This window comes from Sceloporus occidentalis, unplaced genomic scaffold (genome assembly GCF_023333645.1).
Source record: "Sceloporus occidentalis isolate IW3139 unplaced genomic scaffold, rSceOcc1.0.p SCAF_9, whole genome shotgun sequence".
Lineage (NCBI taxonomy): Eukaryota > Metazoa > Chordata > Lepidosauria > Squamata > Phrynosomatidae > Sceloporus > Sceloporus occidentalis.
The window spans coordinates 38,170,326-38,183,332 of NW_028316989.1; the positions used below are offsets into that span (position 1 = coordinate 38,170,326).

Below are 13,007 nucleotides of genomic sequence, written 5' to 3' on the forward strand. Positions count from 1 at the left end.
GCATACAAGAACAAAAGAAGAGAGGATTTATACCCCCAGTTTGCATAAATTCATTAGCTGGAAGTTCTTGAATCCTATACATAGTCCAAAAGATTGTAAATATATAGATCTCCAAATAGATGCTGACGTCAGTGATACACTGGAGCAACTCTTTCCATAAATCCATTAAAAGGCTTGCAAGGTAAACTACCCAGTTATTTATACTATTTAAATTTACTACCTTCTGTTAGTATCATTTTTACTTCCATTGCACATGCCTAGTTCTTTGGAGAATGGGAATATCAATAAATATAACAAAACTGTAAAAGGCAAATTAAAATCACAATTCCATACATTCGTTGTTTTTCTTCTTTCTGGACATCAGCGAAGAGCTGTTTTGTTAGGTGATCCATTTTCTCTGTAGAAAGATAATGCTATATTTGAAACAAAATCTTAACAGAAAAACATACTTTAAAACCAAGAGTACATGTAAGCTGTAGTATAAAAGTAAATGTTAATGTGTCTCAATTTAAATGGACAATTTTATACAGCTAGGACTTATGTCACACAGGTTTTGAAAAGACACAATGGTACTTTAAAATTAATTTTCAGATTAGGGATCACATATAACCACTGCTTATGAAAAGTACAGCATGCAGATCCTAGAGACCTGCTTGCATCTTTGGCAATAAACTATAGAACAGGGTTTAGTATACCAGGAAATTATCGTGTGCAGCACACATTAATTTACATAAGCCTGCTTAAGAAAACTTTCTTGCTATGCTTTACCTCAGTCCATAAAAGTCAGCTTCTGCTACAATAAAAGCATATCATCCTCATTGTTTATTTGTGGATGTAGAACAAATCGAGTTCTCTATTCTGCTGCCTTTTTGTCACATCTTATCATTTCGGCCTCATGTGCAATATTTTAATTTTCAGCTTGCTCCAAAAGCAACCCAACAATACTATCCTGATTCTAAAGTTCTCCAGGTGATTAATCTGAATTATTGTACCTTTCATTTCCTCCGTTTTCTCTTGAAGCTCCTTTTCTAGTTTTTTCTTCTGTTCCTGTAACTCTAAATTGTGATTTTCAAGTTTTGAGACTCTCTATATGGAAAAAGTAAAGACAGGGCAAAATGTGTTAAATACATACCATATCTTTAAGACCACTTCCTTACTTCAATTAATTCAAAATTGTTCAGAATTATATTACTCCCAACCTAATCCCACTTGTCTCTTTAGTTTGTTGGACGCACTATTAAGATTAACCTGTTCATATTCATCCTTGTGCTTCTTCCCTTTTTCTTCAGACATTTTCTTTTGTGTGGCTAATTTTTCAAGATCCAGTTGAAGCTTCTGAATAGTTTCTACATCACTGGAGTGATTTGAGGCAAGAGTAGTCAACCTTTCCAACAGGACATTATTCTCTTTATTCTAAAATCAATATAAAATTAGTACTGTATTAGGAGTGAGAAAAATAATTCTATTAATTTGTTTAGCATTATGACTAGGGAATGCAATTGCAATTGTCTTCCCTTCACCCCCAATTCTCCAGAATCCACACATAATCACTCAGGCCTGTTACAGACTGCCAAAATAAAGCTGCTTTGGGTCTCTTTGGAGGTATGCTATTTAAATGATGCATGGGTCCTAAGAGTCCGGAGGTCGCGCCAAAGCCATACTCCATTCCTAAGCACTGGAGTGCAGCTTTGGTGCAGCTTCCGGATTCTTAGGATGCATGCATCATTTAAACAGCATACCTCCAAAGAGACCCGAAGCAGCTTTATTTTGGAAGCCTGTAACAGGCCATAGTCTCAAGTGCTCAGAAGCCACCTCAAGTACAATCAGAGTATGCAACTCCTAGCAATCTCTTACAGAACCAAAGAGTTCCAGTGAAGTCTGATTGTGAAACTCTGGTCTAGCTGCTCTAGCTGTGGAAAAATAGCAATAAATACACATGTAATCAAGCACACACAAGAAGTGGTTTGGGGGGATCCTAGAATCTTAGGGTTGGAAGGGAGTAAAAGAGCCATTCAGTCCAACCCCGATTCACATAGGAATATTGCTAAAAAATGCCCATCCAACCTCTTGAATTTATCACACGGGAGGGAATCAGCCAAACCCCATGTAGAAATGGGATTTAAATCCACCAAAGCAAGATAGTTTTCAGACGCATTGAGCATTAATCCGAAATTAACTTGCATTGAAAGTGGACAAATCCCGCAAAAGCAGGATCACTTTCAGACACATCGAGGGCACTGAACATTAATCCAACATTAACTCGCACAGAAAGTGGACAAAATCAGCCGCTTTTTACTTTCTGGATTTTCCCAGTTTCTGCACAGGATTTGGGCACTTAGCCTCCCATGTGATAAACTCCTTTGTTTAAAGACCTCCCAAGAAGGAGAGTCCATCACTGACTGAGTTTCAGGTAACTGAAACAATTTTCCACTGGCATCAGGGTGATGATCATATCGACAGCATACAAATGTCTGTTAAACAGTAGTTAGAATGTGAAGAAAAAAACCCACAAGCAGTCAGAGCTTTGAAAAGGTATTTTTGTAATAGAACTCCCAGAATCTCACACCAAGCATGGTGAGCTGGGGCTTCGGGAAATTATTCCGTCTTGGCAAAGCTCCAGCTTCTTCAAGTTCTGTAAAATTCTGTTTTCTACACCACTGGAATTCTGCATCTAGGTTTAAAATGGATGGGCTGGAATCATGTGATCCTCCAGATGTGATTGGATTGGGATTCACAGACTAACAATATAGAATCATAGAATCGTAGAATTGGAAGAGACCCCAAGAATGGCCATCCAGTCCAACCCCCTGCCATGCAGGAACTCTCAATCAAAGCATCCCTGACAGATGGCCATCCAGCCTCTGCTTAAAGACCTGGAGGGCCACATGATTCCCACCTCTGCATTGAGATAATAGAAAATTTTGACCACAGAAAAGGCACATTCCTTCCAAATCAGCAATTATTTTGAATGTGGATTGTTTTAATATATGTAATCTTGTTTGTCCTTTTAAACTGACATGCATTTTAACTGATGCTTTTTAAGTTATGTTGTCTGTTAAATTTTGTTGTTCCCCACCTTGATCCATGGGGAGTGGCATATAAGAAATTATTATTATTACAGTATCATCATCATCATCATCATCATCATCATCATCATCATCATCATCATCATCATCTTGTGTTGAGACACTTTGTACTTAAAATAAATGTATCTAAAATCAATGCAAACTTCTTAACTACCTGGTCTTCCAGTTTTTTCTGCAATCGTTGCACCCTGTATGAAAGCTGGATGTTCAGCACGAAACGGCGAATATTCTGGAATCTGCGTCTAGCAAGCCAAGCTCGAGCATATTTTTGCAGAACCAATGCCTTCTGTTCTTCAACCATCTTTATTTTAAAGAAAACAAACAGAAGCTCTTTCTAGTGTTTTACTGTTCTAACAAATGCTATCTCAGAAAACTTTACAATAATACCACAATATAAATCTTGTCATTCTCCTTTCCTCCTCTTTAGTTCCTACTACGAGTACAGTAGGCCCTCCACAGTCATTGGGGCTAGGGAAACAGGACCCCCAAGAAAGTGAAAAAACACTATTTTTTTAACTGGAGAGAACACTTTTCTAGGAATTTCTAGGCCCTCCAACACAAGGTCTTATAATAGTTGGCCACAAAGCTGTGCTGGAGGACCTAGAGATTACTAGAGAGAACACTTTAAGCAAGTCAGCAAATAATAAAATCCACAAAAGTCAAAGCTGCAAAGTGTGGAGGGCTGACTACATTACAATTCTCATTTGGCAAATGGAAATCTGAGGTAAGCAACCAGTGCCTCCAATGGTCACCTTTGGAATTTGACTAACATATTGTTTGAACTGGGGACTTAGTGGCTCAAAACTAACACTGACTCAGACTCTCATACAGATCTATTCAGCATGCTAATTTGGACAACAAGTAATTCCACCAAAAGCATTTTAGAAGTGTTGGTCTACATTTGATGGACTTGCTTTGATTAACAATTCTAAAATGGTTAGAATTCACAATTGTGAACACAATGTAATACAGTTCTAAACCCATACGCAGCAAATTTCAGAGACATGTCTTTAAAAAGATACAGCACTAGTCAAGATAGTGGGAAAGAAAGAAACAACCTAGTGAATGTAAGAATTACTTTTTTCACTGAAATCTAGATTTAATACATAGGTTGTGGTTCCTAGATGAATTTGTTTATTGTCTTTACCTTTCTGTATTTCTTCCTTGCTAGGAATCCTCGTGTAAAAGCTTGAATTGTCAAAGCAGCCACACGGATGAGTTGGCAAAGTCTACGTACTAAATATCCTCGGCAGTGTTTCTGGATAACAATCGCTGCCCATGTTTCTTTTAAGGCAGCTGCTGTTATCGCTTGTCTAAAGACAAAATAAAATAATTATTTAAAACACAACGTTGAGAAGATGCTCAAGAACAGGGTATTCAATAGCAAGGAAGTCTATATGGCCAAGAGATGGCCAAGGGTCAAGATATGGGCTGGAGTAATTCCTGAGCAATTTTAGTTGGCTCTGATGACCAGATTTGTAAAATAACATTAAAAGGATGGCTGACAGTTTCATTCAGAAGCAGAAGGAAAAGCCATTTTTAAATAGTAAGATGTTAAAATATTCTACAAATTAAAATTAGATCTTTTTTGGATTTGGTATGGAATGCCCTGGCTCTGCCAAAGCAAACATTGGCACAAAATTATGAAAAACCTGATTGCTAGATGGCACCAACTTTGGCAGATCGCTCTGATCATGAGGTTCACTTACGCTATAAAAGACATATCTGTCTCCCATATTACCATACCATTATTCCCAAGAGCACAGGCACTGATCACCCTGTGGCAAGAAAACATCTGTGCCAGCACACTCATGTACACCACAGGTATTCCCCACCTTGATCCATGGGGAGAGCAAGCAAAGATGTTCTTATTTAAACAGATATTTGATGGTTAAGTGATTGAGGGGAGTCTTTTATGGTGTGTGTCTGTTGTATTTTTATCTTTAATGTTACAGTGTGTGGGCTTTTGAAAAAAAATACACCCATTTAAATTAATGGCATTTTAATATGGTACCTTTTAAATTGCATTTTAACTTCGTTATCATCAGGTTTTTATCTTATATTAAATTTGTTGCAAGTCACCTTGGGCCCCATGTTCAAAGAAAGGTGGAAAATATTAAGACCTGTGGGGTTCTGCCCTTCCAGAGGTACCCCTGTACCTGCTATTGGGGTTTTTCCAATGGTCACATCCTTTCCCTTTGCCACCATCATTGGGTGCAAATTTTTGTAAAGATTTTTCCACATTCTAAAAGGTTGAAACATCTCTCATTACACTTACTTACTGACTACAAGGGTTATAAGCAAAGCTATGCTGGGATGTTTGGACTCCTCCTTCTCATTTTGGCCCTATCCGTCCCTGGCATGTGGTCCTCAACATCTCTGAGATTGGATTAGATCTTGTGTTGAAAGGGGCTCCAAACCTTTATGCTGAGCCACCCTTAGGGAGCTAGCTAACCCCCATTTAAAACCTATTGTAGAAGCAGTCCTTTAGATTTCATGATTTGTAGATATAAAAGTATGTGCAACAGGAGAAAAAAGTGGTAGTCCAGAGTGCTAAACCTTCTCCCACATTTACATCAAGATGGTTTTTACAGGAATGATCCTTGGCCTTCTCAATAATGAATAAGGTTATTTTCTGAAGTTACCTCACAGTACGTTGTCCTCGGAAGTACTGTTGTATTGTAACTGCTGCTTGTCTGATACGGAGGAATTTCTTTCGCTGCAGCCAGCCTCGCATATTTTTTTGAATCATGATACATGCTTGCCTCAGCTTATCTGACCTTAACTTTTCCAAATAAGCAACCTGTCCTGCTCTGAAGAATATTTTTGTCCTGCCAAACTGGTACTGACTTGGATCCTGAAGGCGAGGGTGGGGAAAGAGCACAAAAGATAGTTTCAAAGCATTTAAAATCTGTTCTGATATGATTCAAAAATTGTAATTCTAGATCTTATAAAGGAACACTATGATATACGCGTACATTTTCATTTACGGATGACATATCAGGTTTAGGTGTTGAATGGGGACTGGCATTTCCATACCTGATTTACAAAAACTTCTCACCTGGATCAGTCGTTGCAACACTATCTTGCAAATTTGTTTTTTATCTGATAGAGAGAGTTCATGTTGAGACATGAGAATGCTGTAGCGGCTGTAAAATTCAATGTAAGTCCATCTATAAAATAAAAAGAACGTTTGAGCTGATTAAATATATAAATTAAATACCTAGCTTGGGTCCTTTGCTGAGAGAAAGCTAGGATATAAATCAGATCAAATAAATAACCTTAAGGATTGATACAAACCTAGATGGGTAACTCTGAGAGCTAATCCTAATTGTTTCTAAAACACCGCACGCTCGCAATTGCTGAACCACTCTTTTGGCATCAAACCTAAAGGAGCAGGATAAAAATGTTATTATCTGCCATATTTGTTAATGATTATGCCCTAATTTTTTATCACCTACATATCATTGTGTGAGATTTTAACAAGGGGCAAAACTAAACTGTAAGTTATAAACCTCCATACTACATTCCTGTAAAAGATAAACCAAATAATATATATAGAATCAGAATGGTGCAGTGGTTTGAGCATTGAACTACAACTGTGTAGTCTAGAGACCAGGGCCTGAATCCTGCTCAGTCAAGGAAACCCACTGGGTGACCTTGGGTAAATCACACTCTCTCAGCCTCAGAGGAAGGCAAAACAAGCTCCCTCTGAACATAACTTTACATGAAATCCGTATGATAGATTCACCTTAGTGTCGTCATAAGTCAGAAATGACGTGAAAACACAAAACAACAACAACAACAACATTAAGGAAAGTAGATTACTTATATTCACTACTTGGAAAGTGACTACACTATACAATAATTTGATGTAGAAGCGTATTGATACTCGGTCTCAAAGAAAGGCATCTAGATGAAAGGTAAAATTATGTTTCAGCTGAATAAATGTACTCACTCAAATGCTAACTTCTGATCATTTGGCTTTATGCATCGTACATAGTGAGGTGTAGTTGCATTGAGCGTCTCCATTAACAAGTATAAGGAACTGCGGAACTGGAATATATTATGGGGAAAAATTGCATACCTTGAGATTCAAAATAAATATATTTCAAATCTAATTTGTGAATAGATTTGAAACATGGAAGTACAGCTTAATAATACAACAGGGTTTCATTGTTTGCAAAACTAAGTAAGTGTCTGTGAACTAGATGGGTAGGTAGGCATATATGTTTGGGTTCTCCTTTTCATCCTTTCCTCCTTCCATCCTTCAGCTAATTTCAGTCCCATCTCTCTTACTTAACCTGTCCCAAGTCCATCCCTCCTACGCTATCCTCAAAATGTCCCAATATCACTAAGAAAATGTGCCAGAAACAGATAGCCCTACATGTCATATTCTTTCCTTTTATATTGCCCACGCAACCTGAGAATGCTCAGAGGTGGATAGTGGGTGGGACAGAGGTCTGAAGTAGTCCGAGGCTGGTGGACATGAGATGAGCCAGTCAAAGATGTTTCGATTACTATAGATAGCTGCTTATAGCCTGTCCTGCCTCCACTCCATCCTTGCATTAGATACTTCTCACTCAGTATCAGATTATCTATAGTTTATATTTCAGTCATCGTATTCTGAGGCTGGAATCTAGTTATGGACCCTGCGTCAGGCAAATAAAGGAAGAAAGAAATGGAAGATCAATCCTGGTGGTTAGAATTGGGTAAGCCACATCATACTCAGAAAGTTGACTTCACTTGCTTTATCAATAGGGCAAAACCTGCTGCTTTCTGCATCTGAGACTTCATTAATGCTACTGGCTCAGTTGTCGGCAACAGCTTTCTGAAGGAAGGTGTGTTGGGCTATTTATGATCTGGCAGTTTCGCACAGGTGCTGTTTCGACTGCTGTGTGTTTTAGACATAAATGCTTGGAGCGTCTCCATCCCTCCTTCTCTTGATGATGCTCTGCTGGGGTGAATACTGCTATGTCACACAGCGGCTGCTGGGGGGGGGGGTCTCTGGCACCAATATAGCTCCCTGGCACTCATTGTCACTTGCCCTACATTCACTGTCATTGTCAGAATAAGGTCCAGAACTTCAGAGTGAGGTCCAGAAGGCAGAGCATGACAACCACCTCCTGTTCGAGCCTACTGTACCTCAGCCCTCAGCTCCAGAGAGACTACAATTATCAGGAGCTGTAGCTTTGTGGACATCTGACTCTGTGTTTAACTCATTGGACTCCAGAGGGTGAGTTATGACACTTACCTATGTTATGATCACCATGTAGTGGAGTTTTTGCATTCCTAAAAAAACACATTTTGTGGAAACCTGAAGGTACAAATATCCATAAAGCTGACTGGATAGCATTGGGTCAGTCATTATTTCTTAAGAGTTATTGGGAAGATAAAATGGAATAGGGAGGAAGCATGCATACTGAACTCCTTAGAAGAAATCTAGACTATAACTACAGCAAACAAAGAAAATATATTCCAAAATGAATTTTTAAAGAAAAATACCTTGTTGCCAACTGTGGTACGGAACTGTTTATTTGGTGATTTGATCACTATTTTTGCAGACTTAAACTGGATCGCTGAGCTGAATGGTGAAATAGGGATGGGGTTGTCTTGGAAAAAGTTTGCACATAGTTGAAACTAAAAAACAAACAAACAATTAATGGTAATGATATTACAGATCAATTCCACTTCCACCCCACCTGGAAAGCTATTCATTAGCAACTAAGGTGTCTGAAAATAAGCCTGAAATCCACAAAAATGACTGGCAGGCATCAGAACTTGCAACCAGGCTGCTATCTATCTGCGTTAAGTACATAAATATACCACAAAAAACATGATAGTTGTCATTAAGCTGAAATAAAAGTACATTTACAAACCTTGCTATTTTTCAAGATTTCAATCAAGTCTTCATATACCGTGTCTCTGTTTTTTTCCAAAAATCCTTCACTTTTGTACTCTACCTGAGCAAGAAAGGTACAATCAACAAATTCTAAGCAATATGACATACAGCAAGCAGGAAAAATAAAATGCATTTGATCCAGTTTTCAAGCTCTATGATGGGTTGCTTCTAAAGATGTTGTTGGCTGGCACAGCCCAGCAGCCCTAGCCAGCAGAGCCAATGGTGAGCACCACCAAGGGAAGCACTGCAATGACTTCTGGAGGGCTTCATAATTCCCACTCCTGATTTAAAGACATATTTGTATCTTTTTTTTTTTTTTTTTGACAAAAATAAGCCCTAGGAGGATGTTTCCGGTGCAATATCAAGAGACTGGCTCCAACTCTGGGCCATTTTCATCAGAATGATGCAATGTCCTCAAAATAATGGGACAATCTACTAGCATTTGTACCTCAATCTGTATACAAAATTTTAGACTAAAGTAGAAATACATATTCTCTGTTGCCTTTTTAAAAAAATAAATAAATTATTTTCTTAAATTATGAGGTCATTGGGGGTCAAGGGTTTCATTTTCATGGATGCACATTACATAATTAATACCATTTAGGTAAATGCATTCATCAAGACAACTGAATATTATTCCCACTGCAAGTAACATATCTAGATTTGAAAAGGGTCCATTATGGCAAGATAATACCCTACCTTATCAGCAAAGTGCTGGATTATAAAAGAAGAATTTGACATTCTTGGTTTCTCAAAGAGGGGGTTCTTGTTTATAAAATTATTATATAACTTCTGAAGCCAATTTTCATCTGCTCCTTGAGGCAACTATAAACAAAGAAACAAAAGAAGCATCAGGTGTTTAACTTCTAAACTTGATAATGACATGGAATGTCTTTAGAGGTTTATTCAGCTACTAAGATAGATCTTCTGTAGCACAAAGGTATTTTAAAATGAGGGAAGTTCAGTAACAAGACCCAGGTACCTTCCTCTAGATAGTACTATGGTACTACTATTGTAAGCCGCCACAACTGCATTTTGTAGAGAGGCGGGATATAAATAAATGTTGTTGTTGTTGTTGTTGTTATTATTATTATTATTATTATTACTACTACTACTATGGTAGCTTCTTCCAGGAAAAGTCTATTGTTCTTCAGCACCACCACCACCACTGTTGATGACCAGAGGCTGCATATGCACTGCAGAAATAATGCAGTTTGACACCACTTTAACTGCCATGGCTCAATGCTATGGAATTCTGGGAACTGTATCTTTGTGAGACATTTAGCCTTCTCTCTCAGAGAGCTCTGATGCCACAACAAACTACAGTTCCCAGAATTCCACAGCACTGAACCATGGCAGTGCCACTAACAGCTCAGCAGGGTTGACCCACGGCAGGCACAAAGCTCAGACAAGTTATGGTTGAATATGGTCCAAAAAGGTAACTTGGCTTGGGTTCTCAGGCTGAGCTCTTAGATTGCTCATCCTTGTGCATTTGCTTGATTAGCTTCCTTGCTTCCCAGCTCATCTCCAAAGGGCCAGCCTTGACATCTTTGGATATTATGTGAATAGTATCCTACTTGAGAGAGTGCCAGTACATGCATAAAAACCTTTGAGCTTGTCTTTATGTTAATTAGATCTTTTTCTGAAATGTTTCCAATTTTGGAAATGCTAATTTGTGCATATGAAGCGGAAACAATATCAATATCAAAACAAACAAAGATAGAGGCCCAGGATAACAAAGGAGAATGCCTATATTAAGAACTGTTATTCTATGCCTTTGAGTCATTTCTGACTTATGGAGACCTGAAGATAACCCTATCACAGGGTTTTCTTGACAAGATTTGTTCAGAGCGGATTTGCCATTGCTTTCCTCTGAGGCTGAGAGAGTGTGACTTGCCCAACATCACCCAGTGGCTGAGTAGGGATTCAAACCTTGGTTTCTATAGTCATCATAGTCCAACACTCAAACCACCACACCATGCTCAATGATGAACCTAAAAATTAAAAACTTACCAGGCACTCTTCATCCAGTAGCTCCAAAATGCCCATTTTAGCTTCAATGAGATCAATGACAGGTTGATTGTCATAGAAGTCAATTAGAGTCCATGGGATATTTTCTTTCATATATTCTTCTTGCTCAAGTTTAAAGACATGCTAATAATGACATTGTCAAACATGATTACAATGACATCAACTACTCCCATCAATTACTGACAACATCAGCAGAGGAACCCTTGCTGAATCAAATATTGGGATAAGCGTCAGTACAAAATGACAGCATGAATCAACCTTTTGCGCCTGAGGCAGGATACTGGCATTGTGACATGTTAACAAATCAGTCAGGTAAAATAAGAAGATTTGGTCTATCAGCTTTGAACATAATGCTCAATGTTCCAAATTCCTCTCACTTTCTATGAATGCATTTTTAATACTCAAGTCACTATTACCATACAAACTGAAGCCCATACCTGTCCTCTACATCTTTTCCCTTATCTCTCTGCATCCTTCCTCTATGTCCACTACTCATATATCACCAGATTTCATTGTTTTTACTGTAACTTGAAAGAATGGAAATTGCATATTCCCATTAAACATACTTGACAGAGGCTTCTCCATCACAACCAATGGGTTATGAGTTGAATCCAGATTTAGTAATACTTAAACTAGACTTAAACTCTTTTGAATGAATAAAACTTCTGTTATTCATTAGTAATGTAAGGGGCAAAACAGACTGGAACTAAGCGCCAGGTTGGGGGCAGCATCTAAGTGTGGCATTTTGATGCTCTGACACTACATCCATGCTGCTGGGAAGCCACATGGCTGACCACATGTGGAGCGGCTTCACAGCATTTCCACAGTGCAGCATTTACACATGCCACATCACCGAAAAATGCCAGATCAGGGTCACGGCGCATGGTTGTTGCGGCCTCAATCTGGCATTCAAAGGGGCATCGTGACACTGCTCCTTTAGAGCCATCTGTTTCGGCCCTAAATCCCACTAATTTCACAGAGTCCACTCTAAATGTTATTATTGTTGCTGCTTTATTCATTTATATTGCACTTTCCCCCCCAATAACAGGATGCAAGGTAACTTACAAATTAAACATGACTAAATCTGAATTCAACCCAATTGTCTTTGAAAAATATACACAAAGAATTATTTGTCTACAATCAAATAGTCCTTGAAAATCATACAGAGAATTATTTGGGCAGAAATCCTGATCAGAAAACAACATTTGTAGACCCATCTCTGCACAAAGAGAAAATACATTTCAATTTCTAAGCCTTAGCATGAAATCTGTAAATGCCTAAGGATTTGGACACCTTCAACCTCTACTGAAAAAGTGACTGAAAGTAATTTACAAATCTAAAAGACTATTTTGTCAAGAACAATAACACCAATTCTAATCCAATTTAATAAAAAAATCATACCAGGTTAAATTGCTGCTGTAGCTTTTCATTGGCATAATTTATGCAAAATTGTTCAAAGCTGTTCATATCAAAAGTTTCAAATCTGAAATAAAATGTTGGAAATGCAATAATTAATGACATTTTATTCGATCTGAGGCACTAATTTCTGTATTTTGTTTAGGGTGTAAGGAAAGAAAAATCTTGTGGAGGGTTTGACCTTGTTGGCAGAGAAGACTGAAGAATACAGTCGGCCTTTCTTATACACGGATTTTTTATACACGGATTCAAGCATACACGGTTTGAAAATGTTCCAAAAAAGTATAAAGTTACCTTGATTTTCCTTTTTTTATAAGGGACACCATTTTGCTATGTCATTATATGTAATGGGACTTGAGCATACACGGATTTTGTTATACACGGGGGATCTTGGAACCAAACCCCAGCGTATAACAAGGGTCCACTGTATAGAAAACTACTTCTGTGAGTCTGGCTGCCTTTGGCAAATAGTGGTGGGAGTCACGTTGGAGGCATACATACGCATAATAAGCGCATGCCCCCATCACGCCATCCACCCAACTGCATGAGGGGCATCGTCACAGCTCTCCTTT

At 38.3% G+C, this 13,007-nt stretch overlaps 1 protein-coding gene across 3 annotated transcripts in view; it reads right to left on the reverse strand.

Moving 5' to 3' along the window:
- MYO5C (myosin VC) overlaps positions 1 to 13,007 on the reverse strand; it is a 59,733-nt gene that overhangs the window by 22,335 nt on the left and 24,391 nt on the right. For 2 of the 3 annotated variants that reach the window (XM_089538854.1, XM_089538855.1), the window contains exons 11-24: positions 12,421 to 12,502; positions 11,002 to 11,142; positions 9,688 to 9,813; positions 8,966 to 9,049; positions 8,592 to 8,726; positions 7,045 to 7,142; positions 6,387 to 6,473; positions 6,148 to 6,259; positions 5,732 to 5,943; positions 4,234 to 4,399; positions 3,241 to 3,387; positions 1,249 to 1,413; positions 993 to 1,086; positions 334 to 397 (exon numbers count right to left, since the gene is read on the reverse strand). In XM_089538854.1, the coding sequence (XP_089394980.1) occupies positions 334 to 397; positions 993 to 1,086; positions 1,249 to 1,413; positions 3,241 to 3,387; positions 4,234 to 4,399; positions 5,732 to 5,943; positions 6,148 to 6,259; positions 6,387 to 6,473; positions 7,045 to 7,142; positions 8,592 to 8,726; positions 8,966 to 9,049; positions 9,688 to 9,813; positions 11,002 to 11,142; positions 12,421 to 12,502 (1,713 nt within the window). The remainder of the gene's footprint in view (positions 1 to 333; positions 398 to 992; positions 1,087 to 1,248; positions 1,414 to 3,240; positions 3,388 to 4,233; positions 4,400 to 5,731; positions 5,944 to 6,147; positions 6,260 to 6,386; positions 6,474 to 7,044; positions 7,143 to 8,591; positions 8,727 to 8,965; positions 9,050 to 9,687; positions 9,814 to 11,001; positions 11,143 to 12,420; positions 12,503 to 13,007) is intronic. The other variant, XM_089538856.1, reaches the window with a different exon arrangement.